The sequence below is a fragment of the Gadus macrocephalus genome, chromosome 6, assembly GCF_031168955.1.
Source record: "Gadus macrocephalus chromosome 6, ASM3116895v1".
In the NCBI taxonomy this organism is placed as follows: Eukaryota; Metazoa; Chordata; class Actinopteri; order Gadiformes; family Gadidae; genus Gadus; species Gadus macrocephalus.
This window is the reverse complement of record NC_082387.1, coordinates 22,169,934-22,193,581: the sequence shown is the minus strand read 5'-3', so window position 1 is coordinate 22,193,581 and position 23,648 is coordinate 22,169,934. Positions and strand designations below refer to the sequence as shown.

The 23,648-nt window shown below is 43.3% G+C and overlaps 1 protein-coding gene and 1 long non-coding RNA gene across 2 annotated transcripts; one reads left to right on the top strand and one right to left on the bottom strand.

Moving 5' to 3' along the window:
- Nucleotides 1-2,390: 2,390 nt before the first annotated feature.
- Nucleotides 2,391-4,240, top strand: LOC132460051 (uncharacterized). Its single transcript, XR_009526334.1, has 5 exons — nucleotides 2,391-2,678; nucleotides 3,154-3,259; nucleotides 3,381-3,486; nucleotides 3,661-3,734; nucleotides 3,957-4,240. It is a non-coding gene; the product is annotated as an uncharacterized LOC132460051 (long non-coding RNA).
- A 5,247-nt stretch (nucleotides 4,241-9,487) lies between these two features.
- On the bottom strand, nucleotides 9,488-23,376 carry anapc5 (anaphase promoting complex subunit 5). Its single transcript, XM_060055058.1, has 17 exons — nucleotides 22,886-23,376; nucleotides 22,707-22,786; nucleotides 22,514-22,617; nucleotides 22,183-22,423; nucleotides 21,946-22,012; nucleotides 21,544-21,645; nucleotides 20,997-21,187; nucleotides 20,681-20,762; nucleotides 20,476-20,568; nucleotides 17,370-17,551; nucleotides 15,789-15,924; nucleotides 15,472-15,546; nucleotides 13,834-13,955; nucleotides 13,620-13,727; nucleotides 13,139-13,286; nucleotides 12,783-12,945; nucleotides 9,488-9,843 (listed from the first exon to the last, which is right to left on the bottom strand). Exons 1-17 carry the CDS (start codon nucleotides 23,081-23,083, stop codon nucleotides 9,638-9,640), a joined length of 2,298 nt encoding a protein of 765 aa, XP_059911041.1. The 5' UTR covers nucleotides 23,084-23,376; the 3' UTR covers nucleotides 9,488-9,637.
- Between the last annotated feature and the right edge of the window lie 272 nt (nucleotides 23,377-23,648).

The following is a 23,648-nucleotide window of genomic DNA, read 5'->3' as shown; positions in this document are numbered from 1 at the left end:
ATCATCAAATGGCATTTATTGATATCTTTGTAAAATAAAGATCAATATTGAACAGGAATTACCTTTAAGGCGCTATTTAGTGGATAAAAGTCTTATTTTGTTTTAGACACAGACCTACTTCTAAGAAGCGAGCATCAGCAAGAAGCCTAGCTGAGGGAATTCCTAACTGTGTAATTTGAATTTTATAGGCATGTGATGTGACCATGTCTGTAAATTCAATTCGCTTTCCTAAATATAATCTCGAGAAGCCATTGTTCAATGGCCGGGCTTGGGGCTCTTTCTAGGTCCAGACCCCCCTCGCGCACCGACGTTATGAGCATAAACACGCCGGTAGCGTCACGGTCCACTATTAGTTTTACGATCCAAGTAGCGACAAGAACCCCCGGAATGGATCTGTTTACAGCAGAAGCTGTTTGCCTTTGAGTGACTCAGAGGCAAACACAGCCGCTGGATTGTTAGGGAAAGGCTGTTGGCCCGTAGTAGAGTTATCAGAAACCACCGCGGGTCCCTGCAGAACTTGGCAGATCTGCCCTTTATAAAAAATTCTAAACTGGGAGTTTCTTTAATGATAAATAAAGGTTGGTTCACCAGCTCAATGCAGATGATTTACTGAATCATCAACCCCTGCTGGACTTCCCCAAGTACATCTGCTTTTGAGCGGTTATCCACCTCTGGGATGTAATGCACTAGAAGGCTATACTTTATTCAAACACATACGCATGCAAGGAAAACTAATTTCCTGCTATATATTTCCATCATAATTAGGTAAGTGCTGCATGCAGCGCTTAACTATTGTTCTTCATAAGTTTACTTCTTACTTTCTTTCCTCTATTCTCTACAAACTTTGGGACCTATCTCCTAGAGACACCATTCAAATTAAAATGTTCAGAGTAGCTTGGAATCGCTTGCTTCTTTTCTGATTTTTTAAATATTCTATACTTTTTAAGATAGCCTATTCTACTTTTAAAATACAATCTTTTTTTTTTAACATGGGAGTCAATTGGAGGACGGCAGAGCCTGGTACTTCAACTGTTCAAGACGTAACTAAGTCAATTTTCAACCGTTTATCTTCGTTCAAACCATTTAACAAATCTATATCTAGTCGTAATTTCTTGAACCCAGAAATGTTGAGTACCCTAAAGATTTATTGCAGAAATGTCATCTATAGGCCAAATGAATGGCCTATAGATGACCAATTTAACTTGGTTCCTAAAAGTTGCACTTAGGGCAATTTGCATAGTTAGCATAATAAGCTAATTAAGGCGAGACACCACAGGTGAATAGGGTAAAAAAATAAATAAATAAATAGATATCACCATGAAACTTTCTTAGTTGATTTATTATGTTAAGATGAGGAAAAAAATGTATTGCATGTTTTTGGTATTTCAATGTTTAAATATGCAAATGAGGCCATATCTCATAAAATCTCATACAAAGATGCAAATAACTATATACAGCATTCACATACACACAAACCAAAAATAATTATATACAGCAAAAGACTGAACTTTATACAGCTTGCACACAGACACACAGACAAACATGCAATAACTATATACAAGACCTATATACAGCAAAAGAAAAAATGTGGGTTGCGTAGGTGTTGTTTGCGTCGCGTACAAAAATACGTCACGGCCCTTTCGCGCAGCCGACCCCGCCCACGTCCAGGAGGTACTATTTGCGGTGGAAAAGGACCCGTGCTGCTACCGTGCTGCTACCGTGTCGAGTCGAGCTACATGTGCGGTGGAAAAGCGGCACTAGGTAGCCTACTTGTGTTTATATCGAGCTGGTGTTGTGTCGAGATCGGTTTCCCCTTGTACAAGGTGTTTTACTGGGACATTGGCCGAACAGCACCTGGATTGGAGCTTGAAAGTGAGGTAAAATATATTTTTTGGGAAATATAATTACCAAAATACATTTGAAAAGTAATTCCTATTACTGTTAATTAATATGTGGATTATGTCTGACTAAAATAATTTTAACTGTTAATTTTAAGCAATGTTAACAATTGCAAATCAATTTTACTAGGTCATAAATGCTTACTTGGCCATGCTGGCGCGTCGACACAATGCCACAATAAAGGGGAAGGCGCTTCATATTGATACATTTGGAATTACCTCATTATGGAACGGAAATATTCCACGATTCAGGGTTAGTTGCGGACTGCCTTGTCACATATTCTGGTAACAGTAATTTGATGTTGATGTCTTGCAAGTCAAAGCTTTTGTATTGTAACTTTTTCAGTGGAATCCCGCACATTATGAAGTGCTGTTTGGTGCTGTGCATGAACCCCATCACTGGTTCCTGGTTGTACGTTTAGACTTTTCAGCTATTGAGCACATATTGACACGTTACATACAGTATAACATACAGTAACAGATCATGTGATGTATTCTTTTAGACTTATGTTCAGCTCTGTAAACTCTTCATCTTGCACCTTGATACCAAAGTAGTTCTTGTTTAATACCACATACAGTAGAGCTCTTTTGTATTTTTGAAGACCATGCCCAGCAGCGTTTTTTTAAATGTCAATATAGTGGACAAACGTATCGTATGTACAATAATCTTAGGTCTTTATGTTGCATACAGGTAATATATCCATCTGAAAAAAAGACACTCCTGTTGGATTCACTTGGAGAAACTGCTGCCAAGCTGAAAAAGGGCCAGGATGTAACAAGGTACACTTTAATTATGGCTTCAGATTTAACATGACCCACTTGTCACATATTACTATAGATGTAGCATGTATGTGAAGTATCTCGTGAATATCAGCCAGAAGAATAGCATAGTACTGCTGGTGGGTGGGCAGGAGAGCAATTGCAGACATGATACGACTAAAGGACTAAATGCAGATGTATGTCAAACATGTACAATGCCAAGTTGTCCTCGCTTGCAACATTATAGATGAATATTACACAAGATTAGTGTAATTCTTTTCTTTGAAAAATCTGGTTGTTGGGGAAGGACAATAGTTGTTTTTACCTGGAACAACATTCTTCTATTTCTTCTATTTTGATGACTGAGGAATTGGTAATATTATTTTCTTGTGCTCCTCTAGCACTTGACATCTTATAGCAAATATAATGTGATGCTTGAATGAAGTTTAAGTCAATAAATCAAGTTACTATATTCAAACATATTTTTGGTTTTTAGAGCATTCATGAGGAAGAAAGGGATAAATGTGTCCAGATGGAAATGCGACACAGTGCCTCATCCACACCAACCAGACAGCACCTCTTGTGGGGTTTTTGCCATCAAGGTATGAAAAAAAATTGCCCTTTCTACTCCATGATGTGCAGATATAAAGTGGTGCTTCTCAGATAAACTATATATTTAGATTTGTATGTGTAGGTAAATGATAACTTGTTTTTTAATATCAGTTCATGGAGAAAATCTTGAACGGTGAAGAGCTACAATTCCCTGTTGGCCAAAAAGATGTGGCAGAGTTGCGTCGGCAGATTGCCACAACTCTTCTTCGGGAATCTGGTAAGTTATATATTAAACCCCATCCCCAACAAGTTGTAAATGAAAACATCTTTGACTACTCAGGTTATTATCTCTGAAAATTACAAAAAATACAATTGCCGGGGACTCAAAAGAAATCATCTTGTCCTCACAAATGTTGCCCTCTTTCAAATACTTTATCTTTTTTTGTGACAGATGATCTGACAAACCTCTGCTTCAACTGTGGAGAGGAAAAAGCAGATGACAGTGGAGAGGCAGAGCTGACATGGGTATTTTATGCATAGAATGTGGTCCTGTGTTTGCATCTATTTTACTCATTTACTCATGCAAGTGCCAGTATTTCACCTGCCATTAAGAAGATATTTCCAAAAACATTCCATCATGGGCAGCAAACATTTTTTTTTTATTTTGCACATTTTGCCAACATTAATTTGTCTTTGGCAGTTTTCTTTAAATATTTCATGCAGTGTTAAAATGTTTTTGCACTACAGATATCCTGTGATGCCTGCGGACGGTGGTTTCACCATGCATGCGTTGGAAGGCCAAAGACAGAGGACACATTTTTATGTGCAGCATGCTAAAGGAAAGGAAAGGAAGTTCATGGATATATATAAAATAAGACATTTTCTATTGACAGTTTATTTTTCATTTTTTTAATTATTTTGATGTTTTTGTTGATGTGTTAAATATTGCAAATGTTGCCATTTAATTTTGTGTTGATTGGATTTGAATAATAAGTTTGTTCTAAAAAGTTAGTTATTAAAGTCTTTATTACTTGTCTGAGCCTCCTTTCCTATGGAACATCCTTTCCTATGGAACAGAGGGGGAACGGTATCTGACAGTAATATTCCAAGCTGTCAGGATGCGTTCCCCCTGTTCTAAATGGTCAAATTTAGTGATATCAGCCTGAAAATCACAGCACTTATCTGTTGTGGGGAAATAAGTCAGCAGTATGAATTTCAAAGATGTGTGAGCCTCCTTTCCTATGGAACAGAGGGGGAACAGTATCTGACAGTATTATGAATGAGCACACTTCCTTCCAAAAGTCCATAACATTCAAAATGAAAAGTCTCTCACAAAAATATTTTTTATTGATAGAAATCTACAATACAACATCTTCAGATAAAACTCGCTAAAGAAAGTCAGTTTTGAACCTTAGCTCTCTCCAAAGTGCCTCTGTGGTACGAGCACAGCAGCTCGTGGGCGAGCTTTTTGTGTACGCGCGCTTCCTTCGCTCTTCGGGTAATTTCGGACGGGGGCGGGGACTAGGGGAAACACATCTCGACGGGGAAACCGATCTCGACGCAACACCTGTTCCGTGTTTGGGGGTCTGTGCCGTAAAGCAATTCGTTACTTCGCGAGACCCGAGACTCCCGCGAGAGTGGGCGGCGGGTCGCCGGCAGAAACATGGCTGTGTCCCAATTCCTAGGACGCATCATTCGAAGGCTGCATCAGTGTCTAATATGAGGAGAACTGGCACTCGCGGGTTAGTTCCGGTTTTCTGGACTGGTTGCAGTAATAATCTTTGACCACGCGGGGCGCTCGTAGGCGAGTCCAGAATGAATGGGAGCCAACGGGGTTTTATCCTCAGAATCCACTTTTCTCACGATGTAATTTTTTGTCAAGTAATTTGAAAGTTGCTATCAAAGGGTGGGGCTAAGATAATAAACTCAGCTGAATATTGCATTTTTTAAGGTCACGTATCTGTTCTAAAAAGGCGTTAAAAACATGCGATGACGTCACACACTGTAATACTGTCAGAGGTACTGCTTTACGGCAGTTTCTAAAGCACTTCCCTTTTCCCGCAACGATAACACCAGCTGTTGGAGGTAAGGCTTTTTTTTGCTTAATACCCTAGTTAGAGTTTTAGTGAGCTAATGTAAAAAAAAGAAATGCGCGAATGTTTTACGTATGTTACTTACAGAGAGTGTTTTTTCTAATCCTCACTAGTGCCGATGATAAAGCTTTTTTTTTTAGTAACGATTATGAGCCATTTCTTTCTCCTAAAATAGAAACCTGGATTAGAATCATAATTTTAAGACTGCATCAATTTAGTTTACATCGGTAAACAATCTGCTTGAGAGCAGTGTTCTGTTGTTCTCCTCATGCCTCTTCCTTTCTTGATCTCTACAGTCGGACCTTGATGCTGTGACAACGGACTTCTTCCTCTGTCCTTTCCCCTCTGTTCAGTATGTTCAGTGTTGTTAAATCATTTCTCTTTTTTTTATTAGTTACGGTTCTTATTGTGTTCTTGTTACTGTGATGTTTGAATAAACTTGCCTGTTGCAATGTTGGTATAATGTTTGTATAATTACTGTTATACAACTGTTACTGTTTCAATGTGACCCAGACCATATTTCTCATTTAACAAACATGTGTAGCTTATAATGTGTTGTATGGCAGAGCAATTATATTCAATGGCTTAAAACAAACCCATCTATAAAGATCAGTGAATGCATAGAAATCAATGACAAGTGGTGTAGATGGTTTTCCCTCTGTGCAAGGTCATTAGCCCAAGTCCTACAAAAAAATAACGACTGTAATAGCAGATGTTGAAGTTGTTAAATCGTTAACTAACCATTTGTATGGAACAATCGGTTCAGGTGAGTTAAGTGCTTGAGTCTCGACACTTTAGAGAATGTCTAGCGCGCAACTTGAATAAGCCATGTGCGATATTACCCGGGCTCCAGCGCAACTTTCCTTACCAGGTGAAACCTCAGGTAGCCTAGGACCATTCATACAGGAGCAAGCAAGAACGTTACCTTTTTCTGTCCTTGGGAAACGAAAAGACGGACAATCCGTTTCCACTGTAAGTGCAGTTTATCATTGCACATTTACGAGGCATTTCTTTTTTAAACTATCTTTATTTTCAAAAAATAGACAATGATAGATTAAATGATATTGAGCGGGATATTGACTATTATTTAAGGTGGTCATACCGTACCTACCATGTATATAACACATTGAACATTGAACACAAGAAATGGAAGAAATTCCATTTATGCCCATGTACTTTCACCATACATACTATCTAAAAAATAAAAGGGCATGCAGGAAAATATAAATACAGTACGCAAAAATTGAGTTAACACGTTTGATTGCTCTTCAGCTTCAGATGCCGTCAAGAGGGGTCTCTGGTCGTAATCAGTCACAAGTCCGTCCCTGACCAATCAGCATTCATTAGCAGAATGCTAGCGTGTATGGCCAACAACGGCCCTAACTGTAAGAAATCGAAAGGACATAAGTACTCACTCATTTGAACCATAATCTATATTGAACTTGCGGAATCTACAATAAAATTTGCGATATTTCAACGACAAGCAGGTGAAAGAGGCATAATTAGCCGTTTAGCCCCATAGACTCCCATTCAATCTGGACTCGCCCGCGATCACCCCCAGTGGATGTCTCATGGAACTACAACCAAAAATCGGTACAATGGGGCGTACAGGGAGTGCCCAGGCTCTTCGTAGACGGGCTCTGGCTAGACCGTCCCATTTCTTCGGCCTTCGGGGTGTCCTTCGCGGTCTATGAAGGATGCGTCCTATGAATTGGGACACAGCCATTGTTTACTCCATTTAGACTTTTGAACTTTTGTTCAAATTCTTAAATTTGATTTAAGCCATTTAACGTTTCTTTGTGTTAATCTATGGCTTTAAAAAAAATAAAAATTAACCTCACTTTGTACTACAGCACTCACTGCATTTTCTTCAGGAAATGCATTTTCTAGTTTCCATTATAATATATTTCCTAAAAGATATTTGGTTCAGAATGAATTTGTTTCACACTACAGATGAAATACCATCATGTCTCGTTACCTCCAGACGATCAGATTATAATGTGACCGTGAAGAGAGGACGTTGTCCTGCTCTGCAAAAACAGAACCAGTCTTCATCAGTATTCAGCGAGGGTCACAGGAATCATCCAGCACTCCAGAACATATCCATCTTGTTGCGATCAGAGATATCACCCTCATTCATCACCCAGCGCCGGCCCACTGACGCGGCCTGATAAGGCAGCATGCCGGCTGTGTTCCCCTCGTGTTGGACAGGCCCGGGCGTGTTCAACACGAACGATACGGGTTTGTAATCACAATCCCGCTCTGAACCGGTCGGGAGTGAGTCAGTTTGAGATGAAGGGATTATTCTGATTTGTTTTTTGACTTGGATTACGGGCTGGGAGGGGAGGATACTGACTGTGGGTCCAGAGGGTCAGCTGGGGTGGTACTAAGAGGGTTCACGCTAGACTTTTTCTTGGGCGGACAAATGTCCGACACTATTCCAGAATAACGGACATTTGGGATATCTTCTGGACGTTATTCACTAATAATTAAATAATCACAAAGTCCACATTTAAACGACAAACGACGCAAACTAAGTTGCTTCAATAAATGCCATTTATTAAATTAGCCTAAGCAAAAAAACATAAAAGCCATTCTCGGCAAAAATGGTAAACGGGTAAAAAATAATAAATTCGATAATTGCAATACTTGCAGGCTACTTTCGGCGCAACTTCATGGCATGGAAGTGCTCCGCTGCTTGCGAAAAGTTGAAGTCTTTCAACCCCGGCCCAAGGCTCGATATGCGCATCAGCCTCGTCACCTTTTCCTTAGCTAGGCGGTTTCTGATAGATGTTTTAATCCTGTTTTGGAGAGAAAAGCCTCGTTCCGCAGGAACACTGGACACGGGGATTGTACTGGCTGAATTTTTCGCGAGAGAAAACCGCCGATAAGTTTTGATTCGTCGCGCCACACTTTCGCGGTGCACAGGCGAGCGCGTTCACGAGGATTTGTGCCGCGGCAAATTCGCTCGAGTTTAAATATTTAAACTTTGACGCGAATTTCGCGTGATGACAGCCAATCAGCGTTCAATAGCGTGGCCACTGAGTGACATGCGTATGCATGTGCGGGTGCACTGCGCACGTTCATGAATGCACGTTCGTGTTTGCCTCCCTGGTGAGCTCTGCCAGGAACCGCTACACGTTTTCATATGCTACTGATTAATTCATACATAAATGCGAACTTCTTTCTTTTTTTCTCGGATATGTGGGCAGTTTACATTTTATTATACCGGCCATGCGTGCGTGCAATCGGCCAATGTCCGCGCGTAAGATTTACGCACGTAACGCAGCTAAAATGTTGCTTGACCATTTTGTGTCAAAAATGGTCCTACGCAGCTACGCGCCTGTGGCTGCGCTGGATTTAGGAGTCCGAGGAAGGAAACCCAAACGCCGCCGTGTTTGGGTGCATGATAGAGCTTGGATCGGGTTAGATTAAATAATCTCAGATATAAATAACAATAATCGGGTTAAATAACTTCACATGGTGTGTCTGGTGTGTTTCCAGCATTCGTAGTGTTGATCAGCAGAGATATAGTCCGCCAAGACATTGAGGTTGCATAGCAACCAGAGACGCTGTCCATGCAAGTGAATGGAGCGTTCCCTCTTCTCATAACTATCAAACCAAACATCCTTCACATTCACCGAGCGAACATTATGAAAGTAAAATGCACATTTCTCGCTAAAAATGTTTACATAAACGCATTTAATGGCGTAACTATGTTACTATTTCCACCCAGAATAAAGAAAGATGTCGGCCGTATGCTTCTGTGCAAGCGTCACTACTCTCTGCCAGTGACGTCGGGTCAAGCTCCACGCTGATTGGCTATCGCGGCTAAGCATCACGCGTTGGAGCGTTGAAAGTTCAATTTTTTGAACTCCGGGCGTAGGCGCGTAGGTGCGTTAGGTGCGCTCATACGCGGTTAAAATGTTGCTTTAGCGCATGTAACGCATCTACGCAGCTCATACGCGCGTAAACCAATGGTTCCCTATGGAAAAATTGCCGATTTTATACGCGTCTTACGCGAGTAACGTGGTTGTTGTGGCCGTACCTTAAGAAAACACGGAGCTGAGGAAGATAGGACAAGATCTCCATCTAGTGGTCCTATACACAAATACCGGGTTGGAAATAGACTGAAGCACTTAAGGTAGTGTACTAGTGTAACACAAATGGAGATGAAACAATGCATAAATTCATAAGCCGTGTATTGAATCGATGTATACGTTTTAGTCACAAAAAAAACATTCAACCCTCGCAAACAAACGATCCACGGGCTCGGCAGATACATTCTATCTTTTAGTCCACGGATGCAAAGGGTGCGGTCTTCGCAGCCGGGGGTCAGAGCCTCATGTCGGTGGGCGCCCGGGGGGTCTGCAGCTCGCGGTCCAGGAGGTGGAAGAGCATGGCGCAGCGGTTGCGCTGGGCGGTCTGCCCCAGCGAGCTGTGGAGACGCGCCTGCAGGTAGCGGACATCCCGCAGACGCTCCTTACAGTTGAGGGTGGAGAAGTAGGAGGCGGCCTCGTCCAGCGTGTGGATGGCCACGGCTGGTTTTTGACAGGAGGAAGAGGAAGAGTGCCATCAGAGTGTGAGAAATCAGGAGGAACCAGTTTTACATACTAGAAACATCCGGCTTAGGCTGCGTCTACCCACGCGTTGAGGAAACGCACTCGCGAGGAGACCTGCAAGGTTCGCAGTAAAAGCGCGACAGACTCTTATCAGACTTGACCAAGTTTTATCAATGAGACAACCATTACAGAAAACAGGGTTCAACATGGGTAACAAATTGTCATAATCATTATGATGACGATGAGTGTGAGGTTTTGGTTTTTCGTCATTACCCTTTTTTTCATCATAATCATTGTGATTTTCCATTTTGTTTTTTATCATAATCAGATATGATCATTAGACCATGCAAACCGCGAGGGGTTCCCCACACCAGTCTAGTTTTTGAAAATTTTACAGAATCATTTAACGTAAATAGTATTATGAAATATATATATATATATACAGGTCCTTCTCAAAAAATTAGCATATTGTGATAAAGTTCATTATTTTCCATAATGTAATGATAAAAATTAAACTTTCATATATTTTAGATTCATTGCACACCAACTGAAATATTTCAGGTCTTTTATTGTTTTAATACTGATGATTTTGGCATACAGCTCATGAAAACCCAAAATTCCTATCTCAAAAAATTGGCATATTTCATCCGACCAATAAAAGAAAAGTGTTTTTAATACAAAAAAAGTCAACCTTCAAATAATTATGTTCAGTTATGCACTCAATACTTGGTCGGGAATCCTTTTGCAGAAATGACTGCTTCAATGCGGCGTGGCATGGAGGCAATCAGCCTGTGGCACTGCTGAGGTCTTATGGAGGCCCAGGATGCTTCGATAGCGGCCTTAAGCTCATCCAGAGTGTTGGGTCTTGCGTCTCTCAACTTTCTCTTCACAATATCCCACAGATTCTCTATGGGGTTCAGGTCAGGAGAGTTGGCAGGCCAATTGAGCACAGTAATACCATGGTCAGTAAACCATTTACCAGTGGTTTTGGCACTGTGAGCAGGTGCCAGGTCGTGCTGAAAAAGGAAATCTTCATCTCCATAAAGCTTTTCAGCAGATGGAAGCATGAAGTGCTCCAAAATCTCCTGGTAGCTAGCTGCATTGACCCTGCCCTTGATAAAACACAGTGGACCAACACCAGCAGCTGACATGGCACCGCAGACCATCACTGACTGTGGGTACTTGACACTGGACTTCAGGCATTTTGGCATTTCTTTCTCCCCAGTCTTCCTCCAGACTCTGGCACCTTGATTTCCGAATGACATGCAAAATTTGCTTTCATCCGAAAAAAGTACTTTGGACCACTGAGCAACAGTCCAGTGCTGCTTCTCTGTAGCCCAGGTCAGGCGCTTCTGCCGCTGTTTCTGGTTCAAAAGTGGCTTGACCTGGGGAATGCGGCACCTGTAGCCCATTTCCTGCACACGCCTGTGCACGGTGGCTCTGGATGTTTCTACTCCAGACTCAGTCCACTGCTTCCGCAGGTCCCCCAAGGTCTGGAATCGGCCCTTCTCCACAATCTTCCTCAGGGTCCGGTCACCTCTTCTCGTCGTGCAGCGTTTTCTGCCACACTTTTTCCTTCCCACAGACTTCCCACTGAGGTGCCTTGATACGGCACTCTGGGAACAGCCTATTCGTTCAGAAATTTCTTTCTGTGTCTTACCCTCTTGCTTGAGGGTGTCAATGATGGCCTTCTGGACAGCAGTCAGGTCGGCAGTCTTACCCATGATTGCGGTTTCGAGTAATGAACCAGGCTGGGAGTTTTTAAAAGCCTCAGGAATCTTTTGCAGGTGTTTAGAGTTAATTCGTTGATTCAGATGATTAGGTTAATAGCTCGTTTAGAGAACCTTTTCATGATATGCTAATTTTTTGAGATAGGAATTTTGGGTTTTCATGAGATGTATGCCAAAATCATCAGTATTAAAACAATAAAAGACCTGAAATATTTCAGTTGGTGTGCAATGAATCTAAAATATCTGAAAGTTGAATTTTTATCATTACATTATGGAAAAGAATGAACTTTATCACAATATGCTAATTTTTTGAGAAGGACCTGTATATATATATATGAGTATACTATAATTTAAGCAGTTTTTTCCCCAGACCCACTAGATCTCTCTCTCTCTCTTTACTGTTCTTCCTTGGTTAGTGGGCACGAGACAATCGCATTAATGATAACGATTGGGTAGATTAACTTGTCAAGGTAAGCCAATCAGAGGTAGTTATTTGACACATTTGATCATTTAAAAATGTACTTGAAAGTAATGCAATAGTTACTTTACACAGTAACAAGTTACTTTTATAATTTGTAGGAGTAACTAATTGAGTTACTTTTTTGGAGAAGCAACTAGTTACTGTAACTAATTACTTTTTTTAAGTAATTTGCCCAACACTGTTGATGACACCTTCCTTTCATCAACCTCTATTCGACTACCGCCATGAAAGTCAACACTTACGCCGATTGCAATCAGGATGAATGAACAATAGCGATCTGATCCGACAGGTCTCTGAATGTAGTTTACCACAATGGATGCAGTCAGGTCTTCGTGTCGAAAAACGTGAACAGGCTGCCACCTCCGCTATGTCCTACAACATGTACAATATCACTGGTGACTATGCAAAAGATACCTGATTGTGATTGATTAAACTGATCTATTCGCAAGCTAGAAAATCCCCCTTGGTGCGATTCAAATAAAATGTTTATTTTGCAAAATGGAAATTCCTACCAGTGCCTGCCACAATACAGGCCAGCCCAGGCTACCGTGGCCGTTGGAACGCGAGTTCTGAGAGTTTCTCAGTTGGTTGCCATAAGCCCATTCCGCTAGCTGCTACCGGATCCTACACATTGGACCCTTCAATAAAACTGTTGTGAAACAAGAGCGGATGCTGGGGGGGGTGCAGGGGGAGGGGGCGGTCCTCACCTGCTTGCTCTCGTCCGTTGGGCCGCGTGGCGACCAGGGCCATCTGACAGCGGGCTGCCAGCATCAGCGCGCGCCCTTTGTCCATGATGCCGCCGTGGGCCAGGATGGGCTCCAAGGCCTCGTGGAGGACGCTGAGCGCCTGCTCAGGGACCCCCAACATCAGCTGGGGAGGGGAGACCGGACAGATGCAGGAACAGCACATTAGGGGGGGGGAGAGAGATTCACATTCCACCTTCTGCTCTTTCATCTTTGCATCCATGAAAAGTGATTGTTTGCATTGTATACATTTATATCTGAACCACTTGCACCGATAACACTGTGGATGTTATTGTGTTGGTTGCTGTGGGGGTGCAGACCTGGGTGAAGGCCAGGTGGAGGAGGGTCCTGGAAGCCAAGGCCTGGAGGTGGTGCTTGCGGGACAGGGTCAGGGCCTGCAGCAGCAGGGGAAGCCCTGTGGAGAAGTCTGAGGACTCCCAGTGGAGCTCCGCCGTGGAGAGCAGGACCCTGGAGGAGACACGGGTCCCAGCCAACCCAAGATGTTACTACACACACCCACACCCATATACACACACACAACCATACCAATATACACACACACACACACACACACACAAACATACTAATACGCACACACGCATCCTAATAAAGATGTCACATATTAAATAAACCATATTAATGGTAACAAATAATGTAACGAAATCCACCAGGATCTACCTGATAAAATACATGTTGCCTAGTCACACACACACACACCCCCACACACACACACACACCTAAAAGAACATGAGGACTTCCCGCTGCATATCGCCCCAGACCCCGCGGCCCTCTGCGTCCTACCTGATGATGGTCTCGGTGCACCTGGTCTTCTCACAGTGCACCTGGAGCTTCTGCAGGATGCGGTACGCCTCCGTGGTGCGGCTGAGCGACTTCAACACCTGGGCCTTCCTGTGGGGTGGGGTGGTTGGTGGTTGGCTGCACACTGTGAACAGATGGAGGAACAGCCACGCCAGACAGGTGTGTGTGTGTGTGGGGGGGGGGGGGGGGGGGGTACCTGTAGAGACCCTCTGTCTTGTTCTGGGCCCTGATGGCGGGGACCAGAGGCTGGGCCAGGTGGTACTTCCCGTCGTTCATGTGCTTCTCAAACTGGATCTTCAGGTCACACAGCATCCAGAGCTGAGAGGAGAACACAAAGGAGCAACCACAGAACAAAGGTGGATTTTACTAAAGGGATCCAGTTTTTAGTCTGAACTAGGGACGGGCACGAGTAGTACATTTCAAACTCGAGTGATCGAAGGAATTCCTCGAGGATCAATCGAGTACTCGTTTAATCGAATCTATTTTTAGAATGCAACGCATCTGCAGCAGGAATAGGCCTGATGATGATCGGCAATATTACCAACCAAACATGTAATGCTTATTCTCCATCAAAACAGTCAGAGTTATCAGAGTATTCATTATTTATTTTTGCACACGTTCAAAACACATTTTCCTTACAAAAATTAATAGGCGTCTCACAATTTAAATCACGTCGAACCAAGGCCTGTAACGGTTTAAAAAAACAAAAACGAAACAAGTAGCCTAACAATTGCAAATAATTTAAAGCTGCAAATAAACGGCAGCAAATGGACCATGGAAATACTCAGCGTTGTGATCTTCTCTACACGGCCTATTTCTTTAAAGAATTTCAATTCTTCATTTGCTTTAACCGCCATCTCTTAACTTTTTGAATTCTGTCGTGCCTGCACACGGCACGGCACGCGCCACACAGAAATTTGATACATTTCATTTTCTTTGTGCCCATGGCATGCGTTAGTGGCGCTATCACGTTAAAATTGTACCGGGGGCGAAAATTGTACCGGCCTACGTCATCAGTTGTTGACAAATTCCAAACCTGCCTGGCAACAGACGACGCGATCGTCGTCTGTTGGTTCTTGAACATTCGCGCGTCGAATGACGTGGGAAGGTTCTTGAACATTTGCAAACTTTCATGCTCGTTCATTGCACTCCTTCATTGAGCGTGACAAGACAGGTTTTTGAAACCTGCTTTAAACACTCAGTTTACTTGCTAAATTTGATTAAACAATTCAATACAATACAAATATAAAGTAAAAACAAGTGTTATCTAGCGATCCGTTATTATCTGTAGGCCTATTATGTTATTTGGTGTTCGGTAACATGAGCGCGAATGGTTTTTGAAACCTGCTTTAAACACTCAGTTTACTAGCTAAATTCAATTAAACAATTCAATAAAATACAAATATAAAGTAAAAACAAGTGTTATCTAGCGATCCGTTATCTGTATTATGTTATTTCGTCTTTGGAAACATGAGCCGAATGTTTTTTGAAACCTGCCCGGCAACGGACAACCCAATCAAATCAGTTGTCAAGTTGTCAACAACTGATGACGTAGGCCGGTACAATTTTCGCCCCCGGTACAATTTTAACGTGACAGCGCCGCACAGAAAATTTATACATTTGCTTTAGAAAACTTTGTTTGTGTGTGTATATGCAAAACCGAGTTCATTTGTAACGAGGAGTACTCGAATAATCCATTCCTCCCGCCCATCCCTAGTCTGAACTAAAAGGTGGGCCGTTTCGCTTGGCAAAATCCAACCCCCCGTTGAGCCTGTATTCAGCTGGCTCAGCCCAACTGTGATCCTGTTTGGTTCGTCTGTGTTGCTCCACTTACTTTGGCGTGTTGCGTGTGTGGAGGAAACTGCTCCTTGAGGTGCTTGAAGATCTCTGTGGTGCCCCCATAGAGGCCCTGCAACAGAAACAATACAACCACAAAAACATTGATAAGCTATGAGATTCCACCCACTCCCTCAACAAGCCCATACATGAGAGAGCCTGATTCATTTATTTCCATTACCTTTATAGCTGCACTAATGGGGGGGGGGGGGGGAAGAAAGAAAGAAAGAAAGAAAGAAAGAAAGAAAGAAAGAAAGAAAGAAAGAAAGAAAGAAAGAAAGAAAGAAAGAAAGAAAGAGAGAGAGAGAGCTCTACCTGCTCAGCGTGCAGCTCAGCCAGGTGGCAGAGAGCCACGGCGAAGGCCTCCGTGTTGTTCTGCGTGACGCCGAAGTTGACGGGCTCCAGACTGCTCATGTTGAGAAGCAGCTGGGCCTGCTGCTGGGCCATGGTGCTGCAGAGGAAAACAGCAGAGCTGAGATCAGTACCCCATGGACACCCCGTACCAACACGTGGCACACTCTGGTGGCTCCTCCATGCACGTGCATTTAGACAGGGAGGTTCATCATTTGTCTGCTATCAAACATATTATATTATATACATATAACAATGGCGGCTGCTGGTCTGTCAAAGAGGGGAAGCTCATTTTCGGCGCACATCCTATAAATTGTCAATTTATTTATAGGTAAATTCTGCTCCCCGTTCCTTTCAAGGAAATGCTCTGTGACTGTCATACAAACTAGCTGTCTTGACTTGACCAATCGCCTCTCATTGGCCAGCATTCTTAAACGGCATTGGCCCATTGTGGGTGTAGGACTTGAGCCGCTTTAAACCGGAGAAGCTCCTTTCTACCCCTGCAGATGTAGCTCCAATTGTTGCCACTTATGATATCAGTTTGTAAAGCTGAGGCATTGCACTGTCCAACTGTGTTTTTAAGAAACACCAAGAAACCACAGAGCACTCACCCTGCAAGTCCTGATCTGATACCGGACTCGAAGTTCATACCTCAGGCGGCCTGAATCAAAGTGATGGCCAACTACCGAAAGGATATTAAACTCAAACAAGGAAATTTGGGAATTCTGTTAAACTGAAACAAGTAATTCTGTGTATAAGTGTATGAAATGTATGATGAAAATTGTCTAGCAGTTTCGCCAAGCAAATATAAAGAAATAGGTTTCAGTTTGCCTTTGACTAACAAAATCTGCGATGGGACTGAGCTGTGGACTAGAGAGCTCCGGCGACGTTTTATCCTTCAAAAAAGGTGTTGCGGGCCCATTGAAGTGGATGAACGCTGAGCTTCAACAGGCGACTGCACTGTGACGCTACGGGAATGTAGGAGAATAAGCAGGTACAGTCAACCTGCGATAAGCAGCTGTTCCTGAACGAACTCGTCTTCAAGATGTTACGTGTTCTAACGCAATGAAATGTTAACACAACAGTTGTTATTTGACCATTCAATTTTTTTTAATTTTAGGGGAAGCTGAGCTTCCCTTGCAGTCTTAGAGAAATCACCACCGACATATAAGCATAAAACTAACTAAAGTAGAAGTAACTTATCATAATGTTGCATTAGAAACGACATCTGAATTGGGGCTTGGACACTAGGCACGCTTGCACACGACTATGTAACCATGTTCATGAATACAATGAGAGGCGGTCGTAGAAGTAGTATCTGAGTAATTGCAGTAGTAACGTTTCCACATCCAAAGAGAGGCTTGTTAAACAGCTTTGAGATGCGAGTCGTGGGCTCAACCAATTGAAGGCATCGGAGGGACAGCATGGGGGGGGAGGGATAGCACGGGAGGGAGAGATAGTACGGGGAGAGGCGGGGCTTGGGAAGGAGGGCGGGGCTTGGGAAGGAGAGGCGGGGCTTGGGAAGGAGGGCGGGGTAGTACCGACCTCTTGCCGTACATCCTCCATATGGAGATGGTCTGCGCCAGGCTGATCTCGATGAGCTCCGAAAGACTGTGCTTCCAGTGCAGGATGTCCGTGTCCTTCAGCGCGTCCATCAGCTCGTGGGCTGACTTGCCCTGGACCGCCCCCTGCTGGACCAGCGACTGGATGCCCAGAGAGGCCAAGTACTGGAGAAGAGAGAGCAGTTAATGAGCGGGGTGGACTGATGAGCACATACTAACTGTGCAATTCTTTGTTTCATGTGAACTGACACTGTGTATTCACATTGGTAGTAAAGGAAGTGTGTGTATGTGGATTGAAAGGTACAATATGCTATACTTTTTAGTTTAAAATGTGCTCTCAAGAAGAACTCATTGAGGGCATCGGAGGGACAGCATGGGGGGGAGGGATAGCACGATAGCAAATATTTGGCCTGTTAAGCCCTTTGAGACTGTAATGGTGATTAAGGGCTATACAAATAAAATTGAATTGAATTGAATTGAGATTCAGACCACATACTTGATAGAAATTTGTGGAATTTCAAACATCCGTTATATGGATGTTGGAAACTCAGGATTGATTATATTAATGAATTTGGCCAGCCGTCTTCTCTGCAGAGAAAAGCTTACATCAATCCTTCCTCCCACGCATGGCCATGTTGTGGTTCAGAATGAGCACGGAGAGGAGGGGATATGCACAGATGGTCTGTTGTCAGTGTGTTGGAGAGAGGGAGAGCGAGAACGTTGGATTCCATGATTGATAGTGGGACCAATACATTGACAATCTTTTAACAATTTGAAATGGGTGCATTCATATTTCATTGTAGCGCTTCATGCAACATATTTTAGTATATATCTCACTGTGCAGGGATGCTGAGAAAGCCGTGCCAAATACAACTTCAAACTGTGGATTAATTGCAATATGGGGCTATGAGCCTACCGTTTAAGGGTAACAAGGTGTTAATACTCATAAGGAATCCCCCATTGTGGCTAGTGGTCATTGTGCTTTTCTATTGAACCGAGAAAGTAAAACACAGGTGTGGAGGTGGGGCAGCGTCTGGCCTTGCGGACAGGTGTCTGCAATCTGACCCAATCAGGAAGTGTGTATTTATGTGCCTGCTTGTCTTTCAGTCAGGGGTTGAGAGAGAGAGAAGGAAGACGCTCTCTCTATCACCCCAGCGGACCCGGTGCTCCATGCTCCCCCTGCAGGCCAGACGCCGCCCCACCTCCACAACAGGTTTTTGTAAAACTACAGCAAGACATGGATGAATGACCTCTTCTTGCCAAGCAGACAACCTCGGGTTTGTATGATGAACACTCTGACCGCTCAGCCAAATGATGTTCAAGGTCCCTGCCACCAGAATCCACATGTCCATTCTAACTAATATGATTTGTGGTGGACGCTGCTAAAAAGGTAATAAACCAAAACAAACCCCAAACATTTGGCAGTGAAACGTGGCCAGATTGAGAAATAAATAAAAGGTCCCATGTCATGCTACTTTATGAATGCTTTTATATAGCTGTTAGTGGGCCCCTAATAAGTACTTGAAGACGGTCAAGAAATGCAGCCTTGGTGCCGAATTACAGCCACTACGAGCCAGTCCCACAATGAGCTTTCCACGTTTTTTAGAGGCAAGTCAAGGTGGAGGGTGGTGGTGTGGCCCTGAGCAGCTTGTGGCCACGGTACCATGTGCTCGTGTTTACAGTGGATGTATTGCAATGTCGAGGCGCACACAGCTTTTGGCAGTGTTCCGTAAAATATTCTAGAACACTCGCGGTGATCCGGCGGCAGTCCTGGAGCTCTATATCTAAATAATATATCATGCATAGATATCTATATCATATGATGTATATTATCACGGCCAAAAGCTGTGTGCGCCTCCAGACGATATTATGAATCTCAAACGACTGCGTCGGGTTCTCCGATGTCTCTGGTTCTTCCACTTCCACATGAATCTGAAGTAGACTGAACCGCGACATGGAGGAGAAAGGATTGTAGCCTCACTGCCTGCTGCTGAGGCACCGGGCATCGGGGCTCCGGCGGGAGACAATCGCAGGCTACAATCCCCTTCTCCTCCATGTCGCGGTTCATGTACTCCAGGGAGTCAAAGCCAAAGTTCCTTTCTCCAAATTCATTCCCAACCATGGCTGAGATAACCCCCCCTGCTACGAGTCTCATTGTGGAAATACCAGAGACGTCAGAGAACCCGACTGGTTATGCGGCATAACACCAACAGCAGAACGGTTATCCAAATAACAAAGAAGTGTACTGTATAACACGTGTTATAGTGTGTGTATTCTCACACACACACACAAGCACGCACGCACGCACGCACACACACACACACTTTCGTAGCGCATTGTCTAATTGGCGGGCCAAAATCTCTGGGCGGGCAAGGCAGAGAAATGGGAGGTAACTTGGCCCCTTAAGACGACATATGGGGTCAAATTCGAAATCAGAGCATCTGAGCTTTCATTTTTCAAAGGTGGAGCAGGATACCTAGTGCTAGTTTTACACTTAACGCCATTTCTAGCTACTGGGGTACCATAGGCAGGCTAGGGGAACTCATAATAATGTTGGAAAACCTCATTAAGAGAAAAATATGAAGCGAATAATAAGCGAATTAGGCGAAATATTCATTATCATATCTTTAGTTAGCATAGCAGCTAGCGATTGTTTAATGTCTTCACTCTACCTTAATTAACTACATACAGCATTTGCACAACAACATGGGATGTTTGTTCTCTTCTTCGTTGCAATCCAGACATGAGTAGGGATTATTATTCAGTCTGCAACACTGAAAATGTCCATGACCACCCACCGTTTCATTTTGCCCGCCTAATACTTTCAGAAAATGTATATAGTTATTAAATCTAGAGGGTTTGCATTGTGCCGTGATGCTAATGGAGATGCTTTTGAAAGTATTTCAGTTTAAATAAGAAAGCATTAAAACAACGGCAAGGACCTTTAAGTCATCGACCATTCAGACATTCCCTCCCACCTCCATTTTCAAAACGGCACACTGCTTTAAGAAAGGTGTACACACAGCAGGACAGCATCTGTTGAGCTACAGATCCACTAACTCCCTCCCGTCAGGACCCTCACTTCCTACCGGCAGGCAGAAGTGGGCGGCCATCTTCACCGAGTCCTCTGTCAGCACCGAGCTGTCGGACCCCTTCATCTGCTCCAGCGTGTAGAGCCAGCTCTGAAGAATGGAGCGAAACACAAAGACGTGTGAAGAAGAACCACCACAGAACCGGAAAACCTGACTGAGATTTTATAACTGATAATAACGGATATTGTTGTTGTTTTTTTACCAGGCAATGCTGAAGACACACGTGGTCGTTGGACTCCTGAGCGATGCGGATAGCCTCTTGCAGAGCGAGGTCAGCCAGTTGACTAAATGCCCATAAAAGAGGGGTCGAGGGTGAATAAGAGACCCACTTTAAACTACACAGTGACTAAACATGACCATTTAGTCCTTAAGCAGAAACGTTCATCCAAAGTGAATTAAGAATCCTGTCATTCAAAAGCAAGTAGGGATTAGAACTCTTGCTGAAGGATCGTTTAAGGGTAGGCTGTGGACATTGGGGATTGAACCCGCGTCAAAGAGTCAAACCCCTTTGTACTCACTAGTGGCCGAAGCGGCAGTGGAGGCTGGCCAGATTGAGCGCGGCGTAGCGAAGACTGCGCCCGTAGCCCTCGTCCCCGTTGCTCTTGCCCTCGCTGCCGGACAGGATGAGGCGGTCGAAGTAGTGCAGCAGGCTGTGGGTGGAGATGTAAATGTCCTGGACCCGCATGCTGTTCAGGTAGTTCAGGTAGTGCTGGGGGGGCCATAAGATGAGGAAGAAATGGAGGATGAACTAAAGACATAGTGAAAGATTTATCACCGTATCATGTGCTGAGTCTCTGTGCAGTTACAGAGGGTATGCCTTTATTAATACTTTATTTTTTAAAATATTACTACTTATACAATCTTCATTCAAGAATGTATATGTTAACAGTCTCAAAATCCAGTTAATGCTACAAAGAAAACAAAAAGATAATGCCGCCAAGTAATGCAGCACAGTAGTCTGTCCATTCATAATAAAATGTGACGAAAGAAACCTAGAACAGCAACTCCTGAACGACGCGTGTTAAACTGAGGTGGGTGGGTCAGTGGATCGGAACAGAGTCTCACCGCCTCAGCGAAGTCGGGGTTGAACTTTAGCATGTTGTTGAGCTCCTCCTGGAGCTTGGCAGGCCTCAGGGCTTTGTTGTCATCGTTCTTCAGGAGGTATGCCTTGGAGGAGGAAGGTTTTTCATAAACTGCAGTTTACTATTTACCCCTGACATAGGCTTCCTCTAGTCTGACCCAACACGTTGCTTTTACCAGGTTAGATCCCTTACTTCTGTTTGCAGCCAGCCATTGGTCCCTCAAGACGCCCATCTCAAGTTTATTTTTTTTGTGTCAAAACCGATCTGCCCAATCCACCCCTGACATAAGGTTGTCCCGCCCAAACTGAAGGTCCGTCCTCCACCCCCTCTCATTTATAAGCCCACCGTTAAAACCAAAGTTGTATCCCTCCATGATCTTACTCACCTGTTTGGCAAGAAAGTATTCCGCTTGTTTCTGTGAGAGGGGACCTCTGCTGACTGGATCTTCATTTCTAACGCAAAAAGTCCTTGTTAACCAAACAACCAACATGTACACTTAAACCATAATTTAACAGTACCTCTGCTTAGACTCTCCTAGCTTTGGTTCAGCTCCACACTTGCATAACTTAGGTCACATCAAGTCACGCCAATGTTAAACTTGATAATGAAAAGCATCACTAACCGAAGCTCTGATATAAGCAGAGGGGAGTCCAACTCCCTCTCCATCTTGTCCCCAATGGTTACTTCAGTACTGGTGAGGTCCATATCCGAGTCATCGGCGACAAACGTCGGAACCCCCATCTGCCCATCGACTGGCTTGGCGTCGTAAACGTGATAGTAGTGCTGCAGGGACTTGTATAGTTTGTACACCTGGCTAAAGGATAGCTTGTTGTAGGCTAGGAGCATGTGTCTAATAAACAGACCTAGGAAAGAGGAAGACTTGGTCGTTTTAGGAATAAAGACAAAGACGAGTCTAAAGAGGCATTTCAAATAAGGATGCATGCTAAACTCACCGACAACACTTGTTTTATATGCCTCAGAGTCAAATGTCGGATTAGGTAGGGTTGTGAAGAAGAACTCCATGTCTTTAAGTTCTCCATCAGCCATCTCATTCAACCTTTGATGAAATGTAAAAACATATGTCACACTGCAAACAGCAGATGGAAGACTAAAGCTGAGACACCTACATGAGAACATTAACGTTACCTGATTTTTACAGCGAATGCAGTTTGAGGGCAACAATCCTCTACAGTTTTAAGGAACTGTCCAAGTTGCAGGTCTGGACCCTAATGATGATCCCAAAACGAAAAAAACAAAGACTCGGGTAACGAGAACCATTGTAGTATTTTTGAATACTTGCATATCACCTACTGTGTGCAGTGTACCTGTTGTAAGGGCAAAATCAGTTTGTTGAGCCGTCTTTTTTCTTGCAGAGCGATCTTGGAAGTAGTCATCTCGTACAGCAAGGAAAGGACGGAGATTTTGTACGGCGTCACCCAGTCTTTAATACCGAACACATTGGCGTGAACTACACCATTTGTCATCATGGGGTTGAAATATAAACTCTCGTGTACGCTTGCCATTGTTTAAAAGTGACTCGTTCTTTGGCATAAAACGAAATATTGATGTGCGAATATCTGATGACAGATAATCTGGTTTGCAGCCTTGAGATACTAGTTGGCCATCAACCAGCTCCAGCAAGCTTAACCACTTGCATTGAAAGGACCTGGATAAAAATATGTAATAATACATCTACATACAAGTACATACATACATCTGCATACGAGGCCAACTACTTTGCTCGTGTCATTGTATTTCATGTGATAAAAAAAACCTCCGGTCCATTTTGAAATACGTCACACATTCCGGAAGCCCGACCAATCGAGCGCAGAACACTCGATATGCCATCTACCAATTCAAACATACATATAAGATGTCATGCATGATATGAACGTTCAATTACATTTAATATAAATGTACATTTGATTGATTGATTTTAGATTTATTTAATTGTATTTTTAGGTGCACGGCCAACAGTCACAAACATAACATACAATACAGTAAAAAAGTATTGTTTAGTATGTAGATATCAAAACTCAAATAATAACATAATAAAAAACACGCAATAAATATACAATCAAAATCTTT